Source organism: Salmo salar, chromosome 02, assembly GCF_965601325.2.
Source record: "Salmo salar chromosome 02, fSalSal1, whole genome shotgun sequence".
In the NCBI taxonomy this organism is placed as follows: domain Eukaryota; kingdom Metazoa; phylum Chordata; class Actinopteri; order Salmoniformes; family Salmonidae; genus Salmo; species Salmo salar.
This window is the reverse complement of record NC_138292.1, coordinates 93,634,648-93,660,942: the sequence shown is the minus strand read 5'-3', so window position 1 is coordinate 93,660,942 and position 26,295 is coordinate 93,634,648. Positions and strand designations below refer to the sequence as shown.

At 41.6% G+C, this 26,295-nt stretch overlaps 2 protein-coding genes and 1 long non-coding RNA gene across 3 annotated transcripts; 2 read left to right on the top strand and 1 right to left on the bottom strand.

The window, feature by feature from the left end:
- Positions 1–1,001: 1,001 nt before the first annotated feature.
- LOC123740624 (uncharacterized) lies at positions 1,002–9,136 on the bottom strand. Its single transcript, XM_082969739.1, has 2 exons — positions 7,390–9,136; positions 1,002–1,591 (listed from the first exon to the last, which is right to left on the bottom strand). Exons 1-2 carry the CDS (start codon positions 7,787–7,789, stop codon positions 1,002–1,004), a joined length of 990 nt encoding a protein of 329 aa, XP_082825865.1. The 5' UTR covers positions 7,790–9,136.
- A 31-nt stretch (positions 9,137–9,167) lies between these two features.
- LOC106571787 (uncharacterized) lies at positions 9,168–11,930 on the top strand. Its single transcript, XR_001321004.3, has 3 exons — positions 9,168–9,714; positions 9,915–10,911; positions 11,587–11,930. It is a non-coding gene; the product is annotated as an uncharacterized LOC106571787 (long non-coding RNA).
- A 1,856-nt stretch (positions 11,931–13,786) lies between these two features.
- LOC145863147 (uncharacterized) lies at positions 13,787–25,848 on the top strand. The gene is made up of 2 exons (XM_082968320.1): positions 13,787–14,452; positions 23,262–25,848. Exons 1-2 carry the CDS (start codon positions 14,104–14,106, stop codon positions 24,062–24,064), a joined length of 1,152 nt encoding a protein of 383 aa, XP_082824446.1. The 5' UTR covers positions 13,787–14,103; the 3' UTR covers positions 24,065–25,848.
- Positions 25,849–26,295: the final 447 nt, after the last annotated feature.

Genomic DNA, 26,295 nt, shown 5'->3' with positions numbered 1-26,295 from the left:
TAAATGTAGGGGTCGCTAAACAAAGGAACACAACACTTATCATCGATATCATGCTAAAATCCTTTGTGTGACAGGAGGGAGATGAAGTTGCAAGTCCTGTTAAAACGAACAGCTCAAAAACCACACGGAATCTGGGAATAATGTGTACATCCCTGGTTAGAGGACAACTTGTAGAAAACAGCTAGCTACATTTTGAAGTGTTGCATTTTGATTCAAGTGGGTCGCCAACGTGGTAAGTGTAACACAACTCTTTTTTTGTTAGTCACTTTTTATTAAATCACATAAATAGTACTCTTCCATTTCAGAGCCTGGATTTTTCCCCTGAGGCTAATATCCATATCATGCTAAAATCAATAGAACAGGGGACAAACGTTTAGGGTTCTACATTGTGACATCATTAAAATACTCCTTCTACAATGTTAAAACATTCTACATTGTAACATTATTTCATTCATATCATGAAACAACTCCTTCATGTATTTTCTGATGTTTGATCAGAGATCTTTAATCAGATTATCTCTGGTCACAGCTATAAGATTTCTCTCCTGTGTGTGTTCTCTGGTGTATAGTCAGCTGGCTAGATGTAGTAAAACTCTTCCCACATTGATCACAGTTATAAGGTTTCTCTCCTAGTGTGTGTTCTCTGGTGTAAAGTCAGCTGGCCAGATGAAACAAAACTCTTCCCACATTGATCACAGCTATAAGGTTTCTCTCCTGTGTGTGTTCTCTTGTGTAGAGTCAGAGAGCCAGATGTAGTAAAACTCTTCCCACATTGATCACAGATATAAGGTTTCTCTCCTGTGTGTGTTCTCTGGTGTGATACCAGATGGCCAGATCGACCAAAACTCTTCCCACATTGATCACAGCTATAAGGTTTCTCTCCTGTGTGTGTTCTCTGGTGTACAGTCAGAGAGCCAGATGTAGTAAAACTCTTCCCACATTGATCACAGCTGTAAGGTTTCTCTCCTGTGTGTGTTCTCTGGTGCGACTACTCAGATGGCTCAGACTTGACCAAAACTCTTCCCGCATTGATCACAGCTATAAGGTTTCTCTCCTGAGTGTATTCTCTGGTGCACTGTCAGCACTCCAGATCCACCAAAACTCTTCCCACATTGATCACAGATATAAGGTTTCTCTCCTGTGTGTGTTCTCTGGTGTGATACCAGATGGCCAGATCGACCAAAACTCTTCCCACATTGATCACAGTTATAAGGTTTCTCTCCTGTGTGTGTTCTCTGGTGTACAGTCAGAGAGCTAGATGTAGTAAAACTCTTCCCACATTGATCACAGCTATAAGGTTTCTCTCCTGTGTGTATTCTCTGGTGCACTCTCAGAGTTTCAGATTGACTAAAACTCTTCCCACATTGATCACAGCTATAAGATTTCTCTCCTGTGTGTGTTCTCTGGTGCATTTTAATGCCTGATGAGGTGAATCTCTCCCCACACTCAGAGCAGCTGTGAGTTCTCTTCCCTGTGCATCTCTGCAGGTGTTTCTTGAGGTGTTCTGATCTGGAGAGACTCTTCTCTGCCTTGTCAGCATCACGAGGTTGTTGAGGCTCCCCAAAGGATCCACGATAGTCCCGTATCTCTCCTGTGTGAACAACAAAGTCATATAGATGGTTAAAGGCCCACAACAGCGGTAATCCACTGTAAAAGGTGATGCCAACAGCGTAGCCATGATGTTATACAACAATTGACGTCTGTAATGAATGTTAAATTTATTTGACAATTGTCTTAAAATGAGCAAGAATAGTCATATTTTGTCTTGTTTTCACATTAGTAGTAACATCTAAGATTGTAGGCTAGAAATAAGTTATTCATGTTGTTGAACCTCTAAGCAGTGTGCCAGACGACTTTTGGTCTCCAATATAGGCCCCTTTCTGTGTTTGCTAAAATTGCGGCACGAGGGCAATTTGATTGCAGAAACTCCTTCCTGCTAATGAGGAAACCGATAGTTATGGATGTACTATATCTGCCTGGAGCAAAAATGGTGAGCAAAGATTTGAGTTTTTCACAATGTATTCTGAAAGTGAATGGGGGAAATTCAGGGGAGTAACCTCCATTTCCAGGTTGATGATGAGTGCATTTCACACTACTTTGGATTATAATTGTAAGGCTCGTTTGAATGTCCTGTTTAATATAATGTTTGCTACAGTATTATGAATTATGTGTAATTATTGACGAACCGCGTTAATGACAGTATCCATTTGGGTGTTGTCAATAAAGTTAAGATTCTATTTTTTATTTCACCTTTATTTAACCAGGTAGGCCAGTTGAGAACAAGTTCTCATTTACAACTGCGACCTGGCCAAGATAAAGCAAAGCAGTGGGACAAAAACAACAGAGTTACACATTGGATAAACAAACGTACAGTCAATAACACAATAGAAATATCTATATACAGTGTGTGCAAATGGAGTACGGAGGTAAGGCAATATATAGACCATAGAAGCAGAGTAATTACAATTTAACAAATTAACACTTGAGGGATAGATGTGCAGATGATGATGTGTAAGTAGAAATACTGGTGTGCAAAAGAGCAAAAAAAGTAAATAAAAACATGGGGATGAGGTAGGCAGTTGGATGGGCTATTTACAGATGGGCTGTGTACAGCTGCAGCGATCGGTAAGCTGATCAGATAGCTGATGCTTAAAGGTAATGAGGTAGATAGATATGTCTCCAACTTCAGACATTTTTGCAATTCGTTCCAGTGATTGGCAGCAGAGAACTGGAAGGAAATGCGGCCAAAGTAGGTGTTGGCTTTGGGGATGACCAGTGAGATATACCTCTTTGAGTGCGTGCTATGGGTGGGTGTTGCTATGGTGACCAGTGAGCTGAGTTAAGGTGGCCTAGCAAAGACTTATAGATGACCTGGAGACAGTGGGTTTGGCGACCAATATGTAGCGAGGGCCAGCCGACGAGAGCATACAGGTCCCAGTGGTGGGTGCTACATGGGGATTGGTGACAAAACGGATGGCACTGTGATAGACTGCATCCAGTTTGCTGAGTAGAGTGTTGGAGGCTATTTTGAAAATGACATCGCCGAAGTCAAGGATCGGTAGGATAGTCAGTTTTACGAGGGTACGTTTGGCAGCGTGAGTGAAAGAGGCTTTGTTGCGAAATAGGAAGCCGATTCTAGATTACATTTTGGATTGGAAATGCTTAATATTAGCCTGGAAGGAGAGTTTACAGTCTAGCCAGACACCTAGGTATTTATAGTTGTCCACATATTCTAAGTCAGAAACGTCCAGAGTAGTTATGCTGGACGGGCGGGTGCGGGCAGCGATCGGTTGAAGAGCATACATTTAGTTCTACTAGCGTTTAAAGAGCAGTTGGAGGCCACGGGTGGAGTGTTGTATGGCATTGAAGCTTGTTTGGAGGAGAGTTAACTTCTTTGGGATAGGGGGCAGTATTTTGACATCCGGATGAAAAGCGTGCCCGTAGTAAACTGCCTGCTACTCAGGCCCAGAATGTAGGATATGCATATTATTAGTAGATTTCGATAGAAAACACTCTGAAGTTTCCAGAACTGTTTGAATGATGTCTGTGAGTATAACAGAACTCATATGGCAGGCAAAAACCTGAGAAAAATCCAACCAGGAAGTGTGGAAATCTGAGGTTTGTAGTTTTTCAAGTGATTGCCTATCCAGTATACAGTGTCTTTGGGGTCATTTTGCACTTCCTAAGGCTTCCACTAGATGTCAACAGTCTTTAGAACGTTGTTTCATGCTTCTACTGTGAATGGGGAGAGAATAAGAGATCTTGTAATAAGATGACTGAAAAAATGACATGAGCTCAGTGGTGTGCGCACCCATGAGACTTAGCTCTGTACCCGTGAGAGTTACAGTGTCTTTGGGGTCATTTTGCACTTCCTAAGGCTTCCACTAGATGTCAACAGTCTTTAGAACGTTGTTTCAGGCTTCTACTGTGAATGGGGAGAGAATAAGAGCTGATTGAGTCAGGTGTCTGGCTGTTGGCCATTATTTTAGTTACGCGCACAGCCATGACCACGAGCTCAGTTCTCTTTCCTTTATGAAGACAAAGGACTTGTCCGGTTGGAATATTATGGAAGATTTATGATAAAAACATCCTAAAGATTGATTCTATACATCGTTTGACATGTTTCTACGAACTGTAATATAACTTTTTTGACTTTTCGTCTGAATTTACTGCGCGAGCACAGTGCATTTGGATTACTCGACCGAACGCGCAAACAAAAAGGAGGTATTTGGACATATATATGGACTTTATCGAAACAGATGAACATTTATTGTGGAACTGGGATTCCTGGGAGTGCATTCCGATGAAGATCATCATAGGTAAGTGAATATTTATAATGCTTTTTCTGAGTTTTGTTGACTCCACAAAATGGCGGGTTTGGTTTCCTGACTGAGCGCCGTACTCAGATTATTGCAAAGTGTGTTTTCGTGTAAAGTTTTTTTGAAATCTGACACAGCGGTTGCATTAAGGAGAAGTGTATCTATAATTCTTTGAATAACAGTTGTATATTTTGTCAACGTTTATGATGAGTATTTCTGTAAATTGATGTGCTCATTCACCGGAAGTTTTGGGAGGCAAAACATTTCTGAACATTACACGCCAATGTAAAATGGGGTTTTTGGATATAAATATGAACTTTATCGAGCAAAACACACATGTATTGTGTAACATAAAGTCCTATGAGTGCCATCTGATGAAGATCATCAAAGGTTAGTAATTAATTTTAGCTGTATTTCTGTTTTTTTGTGACGCCTCTCCTTGCTTGGAAAATGGCTGTGTGTTTTTTCTTGTCTAGGTGCTGTCCTAACAATCTAATGCTATGCTTTCGCTGTAAAGCCTTTTTTGAAATCGGACAATGTGGTTCGATTAAGGCTGTGTTTTTTCTTGTCTAGGTGCTGTCCTAACAATCTAATGCTATGCTTTCGCTGTAAAGCCTTTTTTGAAATCGGACAATGTGGTTCGATTAAGGAGAAGTTTATCTTTAAAATGGTGTAAAATAGTTGTACGTTTGAGAAATTTGAATTATGAGATTTTTGTTGTTTTGAACTTGGCGCCCTGCTATTTCACTGGCTGTTGGTGAGTGGGACGGTAGTGTCCTACCTGCCCAAGAGAGTTTAATTAATTTAACTGTAACTACATAGTTAATGAGTATATACTACATACTATTAGTTAATTGTAGTATACTGTAACTACATACTTAATGAGTATATACTACATACTATTAGTTAATTGTAGTATACTGTACACTACATACTTAATGAGTATATACTACATACTATTAGTTAATTGTAGTATACTGTAACTACATAGTTAATGAGTATATACTACATACTATTAGTTAATTGTAGTATACTGTAACTACATACATAATGAGTATATACTACCTACTATTAGTTAATTGTAGTATACTGTAACTACATACTTAATGAGTATATACTACATACTATTAGTTAATTGTAGTATACTGTAACTACATACTTAATGAGTATATACTACATACTATTAGTTAATTGTAGTAAACTGTAACCGAACCGTTTCCTTTCAGTTGAGCGCTCTTCTCCTGTCTACCGGAAGTTTATGCTGTTGCTATGCAACCTCTTGCTAGCTAGTTAGCATAACACATTACTAGTTAGACATTTTATGACTTCGGGTGTGTTTTTAAATTCAACTTGAATACCAGAGTGCTTCATAAATTCAGACCGTTGTCAGGTTGTCCGTTTGTAAATTCAGCCCGTTTCGCTCTCGGAGCCACTGGACGCTCTGGCCGAGGAGTTGGGTTGATTTGACCGTTCTGACCTTAGCTTGCTAGCTACTTCCAAACACAAATGAGACTCTGACCATTTTACTCGCCCTAGCAGAGCTGGTTAGGCCGTTTTCATGTTATCCAGAGTGACTGTAACTGTGCTGCTGGAAAACATTTATTTACGGTTTTTGTTGCCTACGTTTACTGACACCTGGACATATTCAACGGGTGTTGAGCGCTAGTAAATTCATTATTCTGCTGTCTGGTACTCAGACGAGAGTGCTCTGAAATCAGAGTAGATAGTCAGAGTGAATTTATTAAAGCACCCGAATGTCCATTGAGAAAGCACTACGACTATACTGTTTAGCTAAGCTAAGAATGACGGGAATAATCAAGTCAATAAACGTTGGGTAGTTAGTTAGATAGAATATAGTTCATATACTGGCAAGTTTGATGTATAAGAAGCCAACTAACGTTAGGTAGCTAGTTAACATACCGGTACATACTGCTGTAATAACATGCTAACAAATTGTCAGACAAAATAACATGTAAAGTAACTTATTTGAAAAGTCATTACTTTATTACATTGCTCAAAATTTTCTTAATATTTGGCATAATTAGTTAAAGCAATGAATTTGTATCGGCTTTCGTTGGACTTCGGCTGCATATATAAATTGGCAGAATATTATACAATGACTTATCAACAGCTCTAATAATTTGACCCCCACAGGAAATCTACACTGGCAGTTATAGAAAGACCCATTTACTATATAACCATTGATTCTTGAAGAATATAACTTATAAATGCCTCAAATGTTTCAACTTTATTACCCCACCAGAAACCAAAACATAAGCTTGAAAAACGCCACTGTTTGTAAACAAGCACTATATAGCCTTGAAATCTGGTTAAAAACTATCATTTTGACCTTATGGATGGCCAGTCTTTGTATTTATAGTGTAGTCAATTCAGGGGGTAGCCCTGAGCTGAACTCAAACCTGGGTCCAGCAACTGTCAAGCCAACACCTTATAACTGTTACACCAAGATGTCTGAACTTCTTGACGAGGTCGCTAGGTGTTGGGTTACGGTTGATACAATAGCTTTCTCTATGAATTTGAGAGTGGTTACAATTCTCCAGCCCCCATTCCTCAGATGTTTACCAAACCAAGTCTCAGGGCTGACCATTTTTTGCTATTTAAATCCTAGGTTACCCCTATAAAATAGCCACACATCTATCAACCAATCTGCAGTTCATACAATAACAAACCTGTCATTCCACCAATAGTTTGGTTATAAGATGATGATGGGGCTGGAGAAATGTAACTACTCTCAAATGCATAGACAGACCTACGGATGCAAGGACTAACCATCCATGATATAAACATAGTTTTAACCATGTTGAGGCTATACAGTGTTGATTTACATTGTTTCTAAACATTGGAGTAAAAAAAGCTTATTAGGGGTTTTGATGGGGTACAACAGTTGAACTAAGCTCATGAGGCATTAGTTATATTCTTCAAGAATCAATGGCTATAAATAATTTAAAAGTCTAAATATGGATGTAGCAATTGCATATTTCCCCTTTAACACCACACATCAGTTCAACAACTGCAGAGTTTGTGCCTCTGTTTTTAAGACAGTACTTACTAGTGTTAATCAGGGCCTGTTCATCGTTAGAACCATTGGACGCCTTAACATGCCTTTGGGAAACCGGGCCCAGATATCCAGTTTCATCCTCTTCATCCTCGTCTTCTTCCAATGTAACAGTCATCTCCCCCTCCTCCTCTTTCACCCCCAAAACAGCATCCTCCTCTTCCTCTTCTTTTACTGTAACATCCTCCTCCTCCTTCACTCTGAACGCGTCTTCCTCTTGTTTAACTGTAACGTCTTTCTCTTCTTCTTTCACTGTAACAGCCTCACCCTTTACTTGTTTTTGTATTGTGACATCCTCTTCCTCTTCCTCTTTCACGACAACGTTCAGCCACAGACCCTCTTTCTCCGTCCAGCAGACCTCTTCTTTAGCGGGAGAGTAGTTTAGTGAACTCATGGTCGGGATGTTAGCTAGCTAGGCTAATGCTAACTTAACCAGCCCGCTAGCTGAATAATAACAACAACACCGTAAATATGAAATTAAATCTGATAACTAACTAGACGACAGAAGTGGGTTTTATAACACAGTTGCTAATATACACTAAAGCGTCTAAAGAGCTTTATTGGTTCTGCTATTTTGTCTAGCAAGCTACCGAGGAGGCTGAATAACTGTTGCTGATGTTGAAAGAAGCGTTCCGTCCACTAGATTTACGTCACTCCAACAGCATTACCTTAAATTCCCACACCGCCATCTGTTGACTGGAGTGGGTAACGCAGTTGAGTAAAATGTGTACTTTATTTTCAGACAACAAGTTAAAGTGTAGGACGCATTAGTTTTTACTCACCAGTGTGCCAATACCGTGTGGTTAAAGACTTAGTAAGCTAGTTGTAGTCACTTTATGGTTACCTATTGTTGGTGATGGAATGAGTAGAAGGGAGAGTCGGTCAAGGACTGATTCGGACAAGGCGCTAAATTGTATGACAAGCGATAGTTTATTCAGAGTGAAGATATTTGGTACAGCGTGCACGGACTCGTTCCAGTAGCTCTGAGGGAGCCAGCAGAAGAGAGCCCCTAAAACAGTTTGTTTACATGTTTTATACAACACAGAAAGTAGGTTGAGTCTTGAAGTCCCGATCCTCTGGTTGGCTCAGGTCCAGGCGTTGTCACCGTCGATTGGCTCCATCTGTTCATGCGTCTTCCTGCGATCTTGCACAATGTTCTGATGATGTTGAGTTTCTATCAAAGCTCTAAATAAGGGTGTGTGTGCCTTGGATAAGCTAGGGCTTATGTGTGTGTGCGTGTTCCTGTTTTCACAGGGTCGGGCATGCCAGACACTGTTGCTGTTATCACGAGATGGGGCCCCCGCAGGCTTGTGGTTGGGCCAGTTCCTGTTATGTGCTGCAAGTGGAAACATCAGTTTGCTTGTGTAAGCTGCATTGAGACATAACTAGTTGGTTAGTGGAAAACATGTGTAATAGCTGCAATTCATGGTAATAACGTTTGTTAGCTTGGTGCATGTTAGAGGCACACTAAGTAGAAAATCTTACAAATTCTTACACTATGAGTACAAACAGTTATGTTTTTGCGTTATTACATATTTATTAACTTATTACGGGAAATCTTCTAAACTACCCATAATGCAGTATTTCTCAACGTCATATGGATGTGCTACAGAGTTAGTAACCAGTGAAGTTTAACTCAGCCTATTAAGAACCAATTCTTATTTACATTGACGGCCTACCCCTGTTTCCAGTTGTCCACATGGCTGGAAGAACCTATTCAAGTAACTAAGTAAATAGATTTTGAAAATGTAAAAAAAAAAAGACGTATTATTAGCTAACTAGCTACAGTGCAGGCTAACTCAAATGAGCTGCTAAATGAGCTAGCTATCTAGCCAACTTCAAATACTGTATAGATAGATAGCTAAGTGAATAAAATATCACCATCTACCTAACTACATATTAGCTAGCTATCTTGATGTATTTATCACTGTAAAAAACAAACTCCAAATGCATTTGTAGGTAGCTAGCTAACAGCCATGGAGGAGGGTGAAAGGATAGCAGCCCCAACTGTCAGTGAGAGGGGAGGCTATTCTGGATAGGGCAGGTACTTTTGTGTAGTTCCTGTCCCTAGAAGTGAGGACGGAGATAATAGTAACATAATATTCAGTGTGGTGTAATTTGACTATAATGAAGTCTGTTTCTTATGAGGTTTTCTGTCCTCAGATAAAGAGCTCTATGAAAGCCAGTCTACATATGAAGAGGTCCCAATGAAGAGCAGTGGTTCTCAGTCCTGGGGACTCAAAGATGGGCACATTTCTGTTTTTGCCTTCACACTGCACAGCTGATTCAAATGATCAACTCATCATCAAGCTTCAAGTGGTATTTATGTATTCATTTGTGATGCCGTCCTTGATATGATCCTGTTATTGTCACATGCTACACATGTACATATGTGTGCCCATGCATCTATCAATCCAATGTTATCATGATTTGTTATCAGGGATATTATACTTTAGTAATCCACAATGACCTGGTGATGTAACAGTCTAATAATTACATTGTCTTCCATATTCCTACAGAGACTTTGTAACTGGAGATTCCTTCAAAACGATTGCCTACAGTTAACGTGTAGGGCACTGCAAGGTTGGGTGACCAGGGTCATCTGGGACTGCCTCCTGGAGGAATTCAGGTGTGTGAAGGCTACCTGTGTCCTGCGTAACTTCATGAGGATGGACACGAGGACCAGGAGGGGATCTGCAGCTCGCCGCCGTGTGCCAGAGGAGGAGTCTGCTGCTCTTCAGGATGTTTCAAGGATGGGGTCCAACAACGCAGCAAGAGAGGCAATCCGTGTGCAGGAGATCTTCACCTCCTACTTCTTCAAAGAGAGTGCTGTTCCCTGGCAACACCATAGACTACACTATGCACAAACAAAGGCTCTTTTAAAAGCCATTCACATTGCAATAAGAGTATTCTTCTATTTACTGAGCTATGTCAACTGCAGTTATTCAATTCACAGTTTCTCTCCCTTTGATTTCTACTTCTCAGGTGAGGGTGCTGTTTAGGTAAGGGTGTGATGTCTGTGCAAAAACAAAACAGGCTATTTTAAATCACCCATATTGAAAAAATGTAGAACAATTAGACACCCTATAACCCACACCTACACACTCATGTATCAATCTGATTGATGGATTGTGTTGTGCAGTAAGCAGGCTCAGGTGTATAACTGTGGCTCCTTCCACCTTCAAAGAATAGGCAAGAGGGCCAACCATGGAGAATAGTAAGACACTTCATTATTTCTATAACTATGCTATAATGTTTGTCGTTGTGGGTCCGTTCATGTTTTTCAGCATAAAGTACTCTGCAGCCACTTAGTGTGGTGTGGACACCAGGTGAGGCCACACACAGATTCCTGTTGAACACTGTCGCTTTAACTACCTTATTTTCTCAATAACAGTCTCTCTCCTTCACTTCATCCCTCTCTCCTCTTCTCCCTAAATCCTCTAGGTTATATCAGCTGTGTCGGTGAACCCCTCCTGCATCTGAACTGGCTACATAGAGGGCTCAGCATGATCAGAGGTGAGAGGTCACTTGGTCAGGTCAACAGGAAGTATTATTAAAGAGATGCTTTACATTGAAATACAGATAGAGATGCAGTAGTCCCAGAGTTAATGATCCCAGGTCAGTTTATATTATACAGGAAGTATTATTAAAGAGATGCTTTACATTGAAATACAGATAGAGATGCAGTAGTCCCAGAGTTAATGATCCAAGGTCAGTTTATATTATACAGAAAATATTATTAAAGAGATGCTTTACATTGAAATACAGATAGAGATGCAGTAGTCCCAGAGTTAATGATCCAAGGTCAGTTTATATTATACAGGAAGTATTATTAAAGAGATGCTTTACATTGGAATACAGATAGAGATGCAGTAGTCCCAGAGTTAATGATCCCAGGTCAGTTTATATTACACAAGAAGTATTATTAAAGAGATGCTTTACATTGAAATACAGACAGAGATGCAGTAGTCCCAGAGTTAATGATCCCAGGTCAGTTTATATTATACAGGAAGTATTATTAAAGAGATGCTTTACATTGAAATACAGATAGAGATGCAGTAGTCCCAGAGTTAATGATCCCAGGTCAGTTTTTTATTTCACCTCCTGATTGATGACTAACAATGTTAGAATAAAAAATAAAAACACAAGGTTTAAACATGCTCTCTCTCTCCATCTGTCTCTCGTCTGCAGGTATGTTTTGATGTGAGAGGATGCCAACCCCCAGTCCCATCATCACCACCTCACCTGCTTTTAAGAACCTTTGGGCCGACGAGAGACATTATTATGTAATTGTGATGAACTGAGAGAATATTTAAGTAGCACTGTGATTCATTAATCATGTGCTGCCTTCCCTACTCCTATGTGCTTACCTCTTTCCCTTTCTGTCTTTTACACCTCTCTCACCACCTCCTCTTTCTTCCTCTGTTTTTATAATGCACAACAGATGTGCATTGAAGTACAGAATAAACTTGTATTTATAACACTTGGATAATGAGCTTTTCAATAAAGCGTTTCACATTCTCTACTGGTTGAAATGAAGTGTAATGTGATGAAATACTCCACCTATCCTGTGTTTATCAGATCAATGCAGATGAAGGGCATTAGATGTTGAGATGAACCAGTGTTAGAGTATTTACATGATGCATAGGAAGTGTAGTGTTCTGTTTTTAACATTATATTTCTGTATATATGAATTAACTAGTTAAATCCTGTTTCTAGTCTATTAGTTACAATGTGTAACCATTGATGTCCCAGGACCAAGATTGGTAAACACTGTTGAAGTGTATAATTGTAATACATACATGCAGACACAGCGTCATTCAAAGACTGGAATTTGATACTCCTGGTATTGGATATGACTGAAAAATAATCTCAAAGACATTCATACCTAAACTGCACCTTTATTTGCCAAGGTAGAGTACATGATCAGTGAATATATTAAATGTACAGGCTACAATGTGGGGATCTCATGCATGGTAATAACTACATGTATATACGACTTGCATCCTTGGTACAACATGATATTATATTCTACTCAATCCATAGGCTTCATTAATGTCATTCAGGCTGTTTTGAAGTTTATACAACTGGCTATGATAGCTGAGGTTCATAGCTAGGTTCTGAACTAATATGTATACCAAACGTTTGGGTCCATACACAGATCGGCTAGATAGCTAGCTACACATCCATAGGCATACAGGTATTATAATCATCCACTGCACAATAAGCAAGAACATAGCTAGCTACGTTATTTCATCTATCTGCATGGCAAATATCAGCAAGGCAAGCTTACACAATTGTACATTCAATTTGCAGTAAATTCTTCAGCTGGCTAGATTCTATACATCCACTTTTTCACAAAACGACAGCCTGGATTGCTGGTTGTTTCAGGAGTCCCTAAAACAACCAGAATGACAATTTCATACTCATGTCACAACACCCATAAAGCTAGTCAGCTAGCTGGCTAATGTTAGCTAGTCAGCTAGCTGGCTAATGTTAGCTAGTCAGCTAGCTGGCTAATGTTAGCTAGTCAGCTAGTTGGCTAATGTTAGCTAGTCAGCTAGCTGGCTAATGTTAGCTAGTCAGCTAGCTGGCTAATGTTAGCTAGTCAGCTAGCTGGTTAATGTTAGCTAGTCAGCTAGCTGGCTAATGTTAGCTAGTCAGCTAGCTGGCTAATGTTAGCTAGTCAGCTAGCTGGCTAAATCGCGATTTTCGTAAATGAACTTTATGATTAAAAAAAGCATAATCGTTTGTCTCTACATTAACTAACATTCCTGTCAACTGTACATGTTTTTGCATGATTCGTTATGACGCTATAATCCCTTACATTTGCTTCCATCCTAGTATTTCTGTCCGCCATCTTCGATCCAGATCAATTCTGTGTAGGGGTACCCCTCTCTCCTAGTATTTCTGTCCGCCATCTTTGATCCAGTTCAGTTCTGTGTAGGGGTACCCCTCTCTCCTGGTATTTCTGTTCGCCATCTTTGATAGAGTTCAGTTCTGTGTAGGGGTACCCCTCTCTCCTAGTATTTCTGTTCGCCATCTTTGATAGAGTTCAGTTCTGTGTAGAGGTACCCCTCTCTCCTAGTATTTCTGTCCTCCATCTTTGATCCAGTTCAGTTCTGTGTAGGGGTACCCCTCTCTCCTAGTATTGCTGAAGAAAGTCTAACAGTCACTAGTGCAGCAGCAGCCTCCCCTGGTCCTAGTGCCGCCCGGAAAGAAGTTTAAGATGCGATGGAACTGTTGACGAAAAAAATATATCACAGAAAAAATATATTGACTGATATTGATTTATTTAGGGGGGTAATGAATATTTTAGGCCTTGCGACGTACCTGATTCCTACCCTTTAACTTTTTGTCAGAAAATTAAATAATCATTTTACTCAACTGCGTTACCCACTCCAGTCAGCAGATGGCGGTCTGGGAATTTAAGGCAATGCTGTTGGTGTGACGTATAATGTAGTGGACGGAACGCTTCTTTCAACAGCAACAACAGTTATTCAGCCACCTCCGTAGCTTGCTAGACAAAATAGCCGAACCAATAAAGCTCTTTAGACGCTTTAGTGTATATTAGCAACTGTGTTTTAAAACCACTTCTGTCGTCTAGTTAGTTATCAGATTTAATTTCATATTTACGGTGTTGTTGTTATTATTCAGCTAGCAGTCTGGTTAAATTAGCATTAGCCTAGCTAGCTAACACCTCCGACCATGCGCTCACTGAGCTACTCTCCTGCTAAAGTCTGCTGGATGGAGGAAGATGAGGATATCACAGTAAAACAAGAAGTAGAGGGTGAGGCCGTTACTGTGAAAGAAGAAAATGACGCGTTCAGAGTGAAAGAGGAAGATGATGTTACAGTAAAAGGACAGGAGGATGCAGTTTTTGGAGTGAAAGAGGAGGAGGGGGAGATGACTGTTACATCGATAAAGGAGGTGGAAGAAGAGGAGGAAACTGGATATCTGGGCCCGGTTTCCCAAACGCATCTTAAGGCATCCAATGGTTCTAACGATGAACTTAGCCATAAGATGGGTTTGAGAAACCGTTCCCTGATTAACACTAGTAAGTACTGTCTTAAATACAGAGGCACAAACTCTGCAGTTGTTGAACTGATGTTTGGTCTTAAAGCGGAAATCTGCAATTGCTACATCCATATTGTGACTTATAAAATATTTATTTATAGCTTAGTTCAACTGTTGTACCACATCAGAACCCCAAATAAGCTTTTTTTACTCCAATGTTTAGAAACAATGTTAATCAACACTGTATAGCCTCAACATGGTTAAAACTATAATGTTGATATCATGGATGGTCAGTCCTTGCATCCGTAGGTCTGTCTGTCTGTAGTTACATCTCATTACCAAAACAGTGGTGGAATGACAGATTTGTTATTGTTTGAACTGCAGATTCCTGGGTTGTGTGGGTTTTTTAAACAGCAACAAAATGGCTGCCCAGAGGCTTGGTTTGGTAAACAGCTGGAGAAATGTAACCACTCTCAAATTCATAGAGAAAGCTATTGTAGAAACCGTAACTCAACACCTAGCGACCTCTTCAAGAAGTTCAGACATCTTGGCGTAACAGTTATAAGGTGTTGGCTTGACAGTTGCTGGACACAGTTTTGAGTCCAGCTCAGGGCTACCACCTGAATTCACTACAATATGAATACAAGGACTGTCCATCCATGATGTCATAATGATAGTTTAACCAGGTTTCTAGGCTATATAGTATATTCTAGAATTCATCCATGATGTCATAATGATAGTTTAACCAGGTTTCTAGGCTATATAGTATATTCTAGAATTCATCCATGATGTCATAATGATAGTTTAACCAGGTTTCTAGGATATATAGTATATTCTAGAATTCATCCATGATGTCATAATGATAGTTTAACCAGGTTTCTAGGCTATATAGTATATTCTAGAATTGCCAGTGTAGATTTCCTGTGGAGGCAAATTATTAGAGCTGTTGATAAGTCATTGTATAATATTCAGCCAATTTTTTTTCATGCCCTTACATTGAAGGCAAGACATACCTATATTCAATTACATTCATGAATTGGTTTGAAACCTTTGTTTTAAACCCTTCTCAAAGTTGGTGCCTTGACGGATTTGTAAAAAATGGTTTGTCATGAAACACTTATTTATTTAAACTTAACCTTTATTGAACTAGGCAAGTCAGTTAAGAACAAATTCTTATTTACAATGACTGCCTACCCTGGACGACGCTGGTCCAATTGTGCGCCGCCCTATGGGACTGCTAATCACGGCCGGTTGTGATACAGCCTGAATTTGAACCAGGGTGTCTGTAGTGACGCCTCAAGCACTGAGATGCAGTGCCTTAGACCCTTGGACTTAGTGATGAGTCCCAGAATCATGTTCTAGTGCTGTCCCCAACTAAAATACATCTTGGTCAACCAAGAGTCATCTGTTCTTTCTACCAATCGCCCCATGTGTTTTTATAAAATCTATATGTACGTAACTTGTCTGATGCTTTAAGCACGCTGTTTCATAAATAAAATAAGACACACAAATACAGAGGGAGCCAGTCGTCAACATAACCTGACTGGAGGGAGCCAGTCGTCAACATGACCTGACTGGAGGGAGCCAGTCGTCAACATGACCTGACTGGAGGGAGCCAGTCGTCAACATGACCTGACTGGAGGGAGCCAGTCGTCAACATGACCTGACTGGAGGGAGCCAGTCGTCAACATGACCTGACTGGAGGGAGCCAGTCGTCAACATGACCTGACTGGAGGGAGCCAGTCGTCAACATGACCTGACAGGAGGGAGCCAGTCGTCAACATGACCTGACTGGAGGGAGCCAGTCGTCAACATGACCTGACTGGAGGGAGCCAGTCGTCAACATGACCTGACTGGAGGGAGCCAGTCGTCAACATGACCTGACTGGAGGGAGCCAGTCGTCAACATGACCTGACTGGAGGGAGCCAGTCGTCAACATGACCTGACTGGAGGGAGCCAGTCGTCAACATGACCTGACTGGAGGGAGCCAGTCGTCAACATGACCTGACTGGAGGGAGCCAGTCGTCAACATGACCTGACTGGAGGGAGCCAGTCGTCAACATGACCTGACTGGAGGGAGCCAGTCGTCAACATGACCTGACTGGAGGGAGCCAGTCGTCAACATGACCTGACTGGAGGGAGCCAGTCGTCAACATGACCTGACTGGAGGGAGCCAGTCGTCAACATGACCTGACTGGAGGGAGCCAGTCGTCAACATGACCTGACTGGAGGGAGCCAGTCGTCAACATGACCTGACTGGAGGGAGCCAGTCGTCAACATGACCTGACTGGAGGGAGCCAGTCGTCAACATGACCTGACTGGAGGGAGCCAGTCGTCAACATGACCTGACTGGAGGGAGCCAGTCGTCAACATGACCTGACTGGAGGGAGCCAGTCGTCAACATGACCTGACTGGAGGGAGCCAGTCGTCACTATAACTTTTTTTTTAACGTTTATTTAACTAGGCAAGTCGGTTAAGAACAAATTCTTATTTTCAATGATGGCCTAGGAACAGTGGGTTAACTGCCTTGTTCAGGGGCAGAACAACAGATTTGTACCTTGTCAGCTCGGGGATTTGATCTTGCAACCTTTCAGTAACTAGTCCAACGCTCTAACCACTAGGCATTGCTGCCGCCCCAACCGCACCTGAAGAGGTCTGGGTGGTTTGCCAGGGGCCGTTTCATTTAGTGTCCGTTTGGGTCGGCATGGGGAATGATTGTATTTTCCCCATAGTATGTTGTACCGAAGTTGACCGACTGAAAGGGAGTGTAACTTTATGACTATTGTTGGATTCTAAACTTTGAACATATTAAAGACATGATAGATCAGACACAGAGTATATAAAGGAGTGAGATCTGTAGAAAGACAGAGTGGCTGTGGAATGTGCTGGGTGGACGGGAGGAGATCACAGGATTGCTTTAGGGGAAGCGGATGGAGGTCTGTGGATTAGACGAAGGAGGGGTTGAGGTCAGGAGGTCAGGTCAGATCCTCTGAAGGGAGTAATAAGGGTTTAGTATCCTGTTACCCTCTTCTTGTCGAACCAGAAGATGTAAGGATTGGAGAGAAGGAGGAGTGTCCAAAGTGGGGTATATATACTTGTGATGGTGAGAACATGTTTTTGTCTGAATTACAGTTGTAACGACCCTTTGGGAAGAATTAAACTTGGTTAAGCTCCTCTAGTGTCCGTGAGTTATTTACTCTGAAAAATTAGAACCTAACACTATAATTACTGTTCCCTGAAGGAGGGAAACGAGGTGCAACACCTGTTTGGCCCCACACCTTCCTGGGTCGGTGAAGAGCCGTATTAAATTGAAGGAATAAATCCGAGCCTCACGCTCATCACCTGTGGAAGGCTGGGCTTCCAGCGAGGCCTGAATGAAAATGCACTCGACCTACGTATCATTTAGTGGCTCCTTATGTTACGCTGGGAAAACAGTTTGTGGGCACATAAATACTAAATAATTTCAGAGTTTGCTGTATCCAATGTTTTTTAACTGAGTCATCTTCTAATCCAACATGGCGTAGCAGTATGACGTGATTGTTGTTGTAAATGTTATGTTTCGTCTTTTTTTGTATATATTGCAAAATATTTCAATCTCTTTTTCCATGTTTAAATTAAATATACCTTCCGGCAACCCGCCTCACCCAATGTGATACGGATCTGCTATTTTTTTAGACCTTATAGCTAGAACCTCCATCAGAACCTAGCCATCAGAAGCTAACCAGCTACTAGCTACTTAGTCATTGTTAGCCACTGCTAGCGGCTTTTACCTTTTTAGCTCAGACACCAGCCACTTTTAGCCTGGATAATACCTGCCAGTCTGCACAGCGCAATATCAACCCTGAGCATATCGGAATGTTTTCTCCACTACATCACCGTATTCCTGCCGTAAGCTCTGGACCATTACACCGGATAATCGCAGCTAGCTAGCTGCTACCGAGTGGCCCAGCCTCGAAGCTAGCCTTGAGCCAGGCCCGTTTTCCGGCCTGCTCAGTGGACCCTATGATCACTCGGCTACACAGCTGATGCCTCCCAGACTCTTCACCAAGACAACTAGAAGCCACTACATCACCGGATTCCTGCCGTAAGCTCTGGACCTTTGCACCGGAGTGGCTATCGTGGCTAACGCCCTTGTCCTGAAGCTAGCACCAGTTAGCCTTGAGCCAGGTGCATCAGGCTAGCAAACAAAATTACTCCAGCTACAATACCTCTTTTGCCAATTGGCCTAGACCCTTTGTAAACATGGAGCCCCGACGATCCATCACGACTGGTCTGCTGACGTAATTCCGTCCGATGTGCCCTCAACTGGCCTTTGCAGGATGTCGGTGATGCCCTTGTCCCGAAGCTAGCACCAGTTAGCCTCGAGCCAGGCGCATCTCCCGGCTAGCGTAGTAACGACTACCTAACGGCTTCCCTGTTTCATATATTCCTGTTCACTGGACCCTATGATCACTTGGCTACATAGCTGATGCCTGCTGGATTTTTCATTAATCACGGGTCTCCATTTTGTTTATTTTGTTTCTGTTGGCCACAGCCTCGAACTCAGGCCCCGTATGTAGTTAACTGACCCTCTCTGCCCATTCATCGCCATTTTACCTGTTATTGTCTTAGCTGATTAATTGTTGTTGTCTTACCCGTTGTTGTCTTAGCTAGCTCTCCCACTCAACACCTGTGATTGCTTTATGTCTCACTTTGTCTCTCTAATGTCAATATGCCTTGTATACTGTTTTTTAGGGTAGTTATCCTTGTTTTATTTTACTGCAGAGCCCCTAGTCCTACTCAACATGGCTCAGAGAGCTCTTTTGTCCCACCTCCCACACATGCGGTGACCTCACCTAGCATAACTGGTGCCTCCAGAGATGCAACCTCTCTTATCGTCACTCAATGCCTAGGTTTACCTCCACTGTACCCGCACCCTACCATACCCCTATCTGTACATTATGCCTTGAATCTATCCTACCACGCCCAGAAATCTGCTCCTTTTATTCTCTGTTCCCAACGCACTATTCGACCAATTCTGATAGCCTTTAGCCATACCCTCATCCTACTCCTCTGTTCCTCGGGTGATGTAGAGGTTAACCCAGGCCCTATGTGATGTCCTGGCCGTGTCTGAATCCTGGCTTAGGAAGGCAACCAAAAATTCTGAAATTTCCATCCCCAACCACAACATTTTTAGTCAAGATAGAACTGTCAAAAAGAGAGGAGTTGCAATTTACTGCAGAGATGGCCTGCAAAGTTCTGTCATACTTCCTAGGTCCATGCCCAAACAGTTCGAGCTTCTAATTTTAAAAATGAATCTCTCCAGAAATAAGTCTCTCACTGTTGCCTCCTGTTATAGACCCCCCTCAGTTTCCAGCTGTGCCCTGGACACCATATGTGAATTGATTGCCCCCTATCTATCTTCAGAGTTGGTTCTATTAGGTGACCTGACCTGGGATATGCTTAACACCCCGGCCATCCTACAATCCAAGCAAGATGCCCTCAATCTCACAGAAATTATCAAGGAACCCATCAGGTACAACCCTAAATCCGTAAACATGGGCACCCTCATAGATATTATCCAGACCAACTTGCCCTCCAAATACACCTCTGCTGTTTTCAATCAGGATCTCAGCGATCGTTGCCTGCATCCGTTATTGGTCTGCGGTCAAACGACCACCCCTCATCACTGTCAAACGCTCCCTAAAACACTTCTGCAAGCAGGCCTTTCTAATCGACCTGGCCCGGGTATCCTGGAAGGATTTTGACCTCATCGAGTCAGTAGAGGATGCCTGGTTGTTCTTTAAAAGTAATTTCCTCAACACCTTAAATAAGCATGCCCCTTTCAAAAAATGTAGAAGTAAGAACAGATATAGCCCTTGGTTCACTCCAGACCTGACTGCCCTCGACCAGCACAAAAACAACCTGTGGCGTACTGCACTAGCATCGAATAGTCCCCGCGATATGAAACTTTTCAGAGAAGTCAGGAACCAATACAGACAGTCAGTTAGGAAAGCAAAGGCTAGCTTTTTCAAACAGAAATTTGCATCCTGTAGCTCTAACTCCAAAAAGTTCTGCGACACTGTATAGTCCATGGAGAATAAGAGCACCTCATCCCAGCTGCCCACTGCACTGAGGCTAGGAAACACTGTCACCACCAATAACTCCACGATAATGGAGAATTTCAAGAAGCATTTCTCTACGACTGGCCATGCTTTCCTCCTGGCTACCCCAACCCCGGCCAACAGCTCCACAGCTACTTGCCCAAGCCTCCCCAGCTTCTCCTTCACCCGAATCCAGATAGCTGATGTTCTGAAAGAGCTGCAAAACCTGGATCCGTTCAAATCAGCTGGGCTAGACAATCTGGACCCTCTCTAAAAGTATCTGCCGCCATTGTGGCAACCCTTATTACTAGTCTGTTCAACCTCTCTTTCTTATCGTCTGAGATTCCTAAAGATTGGAAAGCTGCCACGGTCATCACCCTCTTCAAAGGGGGTGACACTCTAGACCCAAACTGTTAAACCTATATCAATCCTGCCCTGCCTTTCTAAAGTCTTCGAAAGCCAAGTTAACAAACAGATCATTGACCATTTCGAATCCCACCGTACCTTCTCCGCTGTGCAATCTGGCTTCTGAGCTGGTCACGGGTGAACCCCAGCCACGCTCAAGGTACTAAATGATATCATAACCGCCATTGATAAAAGACAGTACTGTGCAGCCGTCTTCATCGACCTGGCCAAGGCTTTCGACTCTGTCAATCGCCGTAATTCTTATTGGCAGACTCATAAGCCGAAAAGAACAACCGATCAATCAACAACCAATCGCTGCCTACACCCGCCCGACTAGCATCACTACTCTGGACGGTTCTGACTTAGAATATGTGGGCAACTACAATACCTAGGTGTCTGGTTAGACTATCAACTCTCCTTCCAGACTAATATTAAGCATCTCCAATCCAAAATTAAATCTAGCCTCCTTCACTCACGCTGCCAAACATACCCTCGTAAAACTGACTATCCTACCGATCCTTAACTTCGGCGATGTCATTTACAAAATAGCCTCCAACACTCTACTCAGCAAACTGGATGCAGTCTATCACAGTGCCATCCATTTTGTCACTAAAGCCCCATATACTACCCACCACTGCGACCTGTATGCTCTTGTCGGCTGGCTCTCGCTACATATTCGTCGCCAAACCCACTGGCTCCAGGTCATCTATAAGTCTTTGCTAGGTAAATCTCCGCCTTAGCTCACTGGTCACCATAGCAACACCCACCCATAGCACGTGCTCCAGGAGGTATATCTCACTGGTCATCCCCAAAGCCAACACCTCCTTTGGCCGCCTTTCCTTCCAGTTGTCTGCTGCCAATGACTGGAACGAATTGCAAAAATCGCTGAAGTTGGAGACTTATCTCCCTCACTAAATTCAAGCATCAGCTGTCTGAGCAGCTTACCGATTGCTGCAGCTGTTCACAGCCCATCTGTAAGTAGCCCATCCAACTGCCTACCTCATCCCCATGTTTTTATTTACTTTTTTGCTGTTTTGCACACCAGTATTTCTACTTGCACATCATCTGCACATCTATCTCTCCAGTGTTAATTTGCTAAATTGTAATTACTTCGCTACTATGGCCTATTTATTGCCTTACCTCCTTACTCCATTTGCACACACTATATAGATTTTTCTATTGTGTTATTGACTGTACGTTTGTTTATCCCACGTGTAACTGTTGTTTTTGTCGCACTGCTTTGCTTTATCTTGGCCAGGTCACAGTTGTAAATGAGAACTTGTTCTCAACTGGCCTACCTGGTTAAATAAAGGTCAAAATATATATATATATATATCGTAACTTTATTGACAACACCCAAATGGATACTGTCATTAACGCGGTTCTTCAATAATGACACATAATACTGTAGCTGTTTAGTTACAGTCACATGTTCAACTATCATCAGCTGATCCAGGAAATCATTTTCTGAATGACAGTCGCATGACAAACATCACGACATGCAACAACAACCAAAGTGCTTCTTCATTCATTACTCTGGTAAAGACAGTTATGCCGTGCTCCACATTGGATCCAACATTCCTACTTTGGTCATAATGTGTAGAGAACTGTTCCTTGATGGATAGGCTATTGTACAACACACAGAGCTATTTTCCTATATTTGTTGTTAGGTGAAGTTATGGGCCAATTTGGCAAACAAACAGTGTACAAACCCTCATTGTCACCTGGATGGAAAAGCCAAAGAGCATTTTTTTCTGGTTGAAGTGTTTTTTAAGTACAAAGCGGTTGATTTGCGAGGAGAAGCAGGAGAATTCAGATGAGGAGAAGCAAGAGATTCAGATGAGCCTTACATTTATAATCCAAAGTAGTGTGAAATGCACTCATAAGCAACCTGGAAATGGAGGTTACTCCCCTGAGTTTTCCCCCATTCACATTCAGAATACATTGTGAAAAACTAAAATCTTTTCTCACCAGATATAGTACATCCATAATTATCAGTTTCCTCATTAGTGGGGAGGAGTTTCTACAACCAAATTGCATGTGCATCGCCCTCATGACGCAATTTTAGCTAACACAGAAAGGGGCCTATATTGGGGAACAAAAGTAGTGTGGCACACTGCTTAGGATTTCAACAACTTTAATAACTTATTTCTAGCCTACAATCATCGATGTTACTACTAATGTGAAAACAAGACAAAATATGACTTGCTCATTTTAAGACAAATGTCAAGTAATCATTACATTCATTACAGACGTCATTTCTTGTACAACATCATGGCTATGCTGTTGGCATCACCTTTTACAGTGGATTTTCGCTGTTGTGGGCCTTTAACCATCTGTATGACTTTGTTGTTCACACAGGAGAGAGACGGGACTACCGTGGATACTCTGGGGAGCCTCAACAACCTCATGATGCTGACAGGGCAGAGAAGAGTCTCTCCACATCAGAACACCTCAAGAAACGCCAGCGGAGAACCACAGGGAAAAGATCTCACCGCTGCATTGACTGTGGGAAAAGATTCACCTCATCTGGCATTAAACTACACCGGAGAATTCACACAGGAGAGAAATCTTATAGCTGCTCTGACTGTGGGAAATTTTTTACATTTTCATCAAAACTTAAAATACACCTGAGAAATCACACAAGAGAGAAACCTTACTTCTGCTCTGACTGTGGGAAGAGTTTTACTAAGCCTAGCTGTCTTGTTGTACACCAGAGAACACACACAGGAGAGAAACCTTATAGCTGTAATCAATGTGGGAAGAGTTTTGTTTCATCTAGCACCCTGACAGTACACCAGATAACACACACAGGAGAGAAACCTTTTAGCTGTGATCAATGTGGGAAGAGTTTTACTCGGTTAAGCAGCGTGACCAGACACCAAAGAACACACACAGGAGAGAAACTTTATAGCTGTAATCAATGTGGGAAGAGTTTTACTCGACTAGAAACTCTGAAATCACACCAGAGAATACACACTGGAGAGAAATCTTATGGCTGTGGTCAATGTGGGAAGAGTTTTGTTAGTTCTAACTGTCTGAAGAGACACCATAGAACACACACAGGAGAGAAATCTCTTAGCTGTGATCAATGTGACAAGAGATACTCTGATAAAAGATCTCTGATTAAACATCAGAAAATACATGAAGGAGTTGTTTCATGATATCAATGAATTAATGTCACAATGTAGAATGTTTTAACATTGTAGTAGGAGTATTTTAATGATGTCACAATGTAGAACCCTAAACGTTTGTCCCCTGTTCTATTGATTTCAACATGATATGGACATTAGCCTCAGGGGGAAAATCCAGGCTCTGAATTGAAAGGGAACTATTTATATGATTTTACAAAAAGTGACAAAAAAAATGGTGTTACACTTACCACGTTGGGGACCCACTTGAATCAAAATGCAACACTTCAAAATGTTTAGGTTTTCAATATATCACCAACTGTTTCTGCTTATTGGTTATTGATTTGGACACGTTAAAACTGTTTTGACATTGCACTATTCCCATTTAGCAAAATGTCATTCAAAAGACGTTGAAAATAAGACTATGCCCGACGTCCAATATATGTTCGGTTGTAGTTGAAAGTGAAAGAAGAATCATGACTCAAATCACCTCATATTTCAAACATTCAGCCTGACAAAATATGCCTTTTTTTTTATTATTTCATGCCTCACCATTAAGTTCATTATTGTCAATACATATTAACAAAGGGGTGTACATTTGGTTTTGATATTTCATATTTACAATTCATGTAACATTTAGTGATCATAATTATTTATGCAACCAACTGACAATTTTTGGGTACAATTATATTGACATTGTTGCCCTGCTTTTAGAATGTCAGGGTTCATTCTCAGATGTGCCAACCCAGATGTACTAGAGCATGACATTGGGGACTGGACCCTGATCCAATCGAGCCTATCGAGATATTGCAGGAGTTTGCTCTTGAAATCAGACATGACTAATACAATTTGATTTGATTTTTGTTTGGGCTTGTTCCAATGGGACGAGAGTTCTAGAAGCTAGTGAGTTTTAGGAAGACGAGAGTTCTAGAAGCTAGTGAGTTTTAGAATTCTATAGAAGAAAATTATATGATTGTATATTATTATTTAGAAGTACGTGTTTATTCTTTTTTTTAATTGTTGACAGCCAGTAGACACCATGTTTATATTGGTGAAGGTGAAGCATTGTAGTTGATTATCATGTGAAATGGAAGTTGTTTTCTGTTGGTGGCGAGCAAACTTGTCCAACAAAAATATAGGACATATTTGTTGTCTTAAGGGGGAAGGTGTTACAGGCTTTGGTTTTTCCATTTATGTTTTGAGGTTGGACTTTAGCACGTCTAGCTCGTTAGCACGTCTAGCTCGTTAGCACGTCTAGCTCGTCTAGCTCGTTAGCACGTCTAGCTCGTTAGCACGTCTAGCTCGTCTAGCTCGTTAGCACGTAGGACGCACTGATAGGTGTCACCTCGTTAGTCAGTATGTGTTACACCTGTGCTGGCTTGTCCATCTCGTTAGTGGGAAGGTGTTTCACCTGAGCTGGTCCAGGTTCTATTTAAGAGTGTCTGGCCCAGTGCTCCAGTTGTCTTGAAACATGTGGAGAGGCAACACCTTTAGTTGCTCCACCTTTTTGGTTTGCTTCCTGTCTTTAAGTTTGGTGTGGGTTTTTCTTTTGTTTTCCTCTTCTTGGGCAGATTTAGTGGGTCTCATGGTGGGTGTCTTTTAGGTCCCAGTTGTTGTTACTAGTCAACTTTCAGTGGACAGCCCCTTAGTGTCTTTCAGAGCCCCTCCTAAAAAACAAGCTAATATTTTGGGTTGGATATTGCATCCAATTACTATTTTAATTAATGGCATTTCCCTCAGAATGTTCATTAGTCTTTCAGTTGTTAATCTTCTGTTTTTTATCCTCTTATGTTTGTTGTAGTAAATATTTCTCTTTATTCATTGTGTTCCATCCATGTCTGGCAAGTCTGTATACATTTGATTTGAACATGGACTCTTGGTCCATCTTAGTATGAAACCAGTATCAATCCCACTTTTCCAGCCTGCTGAAGGCGTGGTGGGGTGGTAAACACCACCCCCGGCTCTACCAGGGGCTTGAGGTGGTCTCCCACAGCTCTGCTTATGTCATGTTCTGTGGCCTTACTGTTCCATTTCTTGACTGTCCCTGCAACACAGAAACACATTTAGTCATATTATATAAAACACTCAAAGTAATGGATATGGAGCATCTATGGCCTCATTTACACCTGGCACCTGAATGTGACTTCTGTCATCTGATCACTCCAAGCTGCATTAGGTTCAGATCTACCAGGATGGGCCTTTGACATAGTCTGGACACAGTCAGGCTACTGATTATGCATCAGCAATGTAAAGAGATGGGGTGA

Bases quoted from the DNA above. Each gene is read 5' to 3' on its own strand.
- LOC123740624 (XM_082969739.1), bottom strand. From the start codon at position 7,789: ATGAGTTCACTAAACTACTCTCCCGCTAAAGAAGAGGTCTGCTGGACG. The intron at 1,592-7,389 runs GTAAGTACTGTC...TTGTTCACACAG, and splicing joins ACAGGCCCTGATTAACACTA to GAGAGATACGGGACTATCGT.
- LOC145863147 (XM_082968320.1), top strand. From the start codon at position 14,104: ATGCGCTCACTGAGCTACTCTCCTGCTAAAGTCTGCTGGATGGAGGAA. The intron at 14,453-23,261 runs GTAAGTACTGTC...TTGTTCACACAG, and splicing joins CCGTTCCCTGATTAACACTA to GAGAGAGACGGGACTACCGT.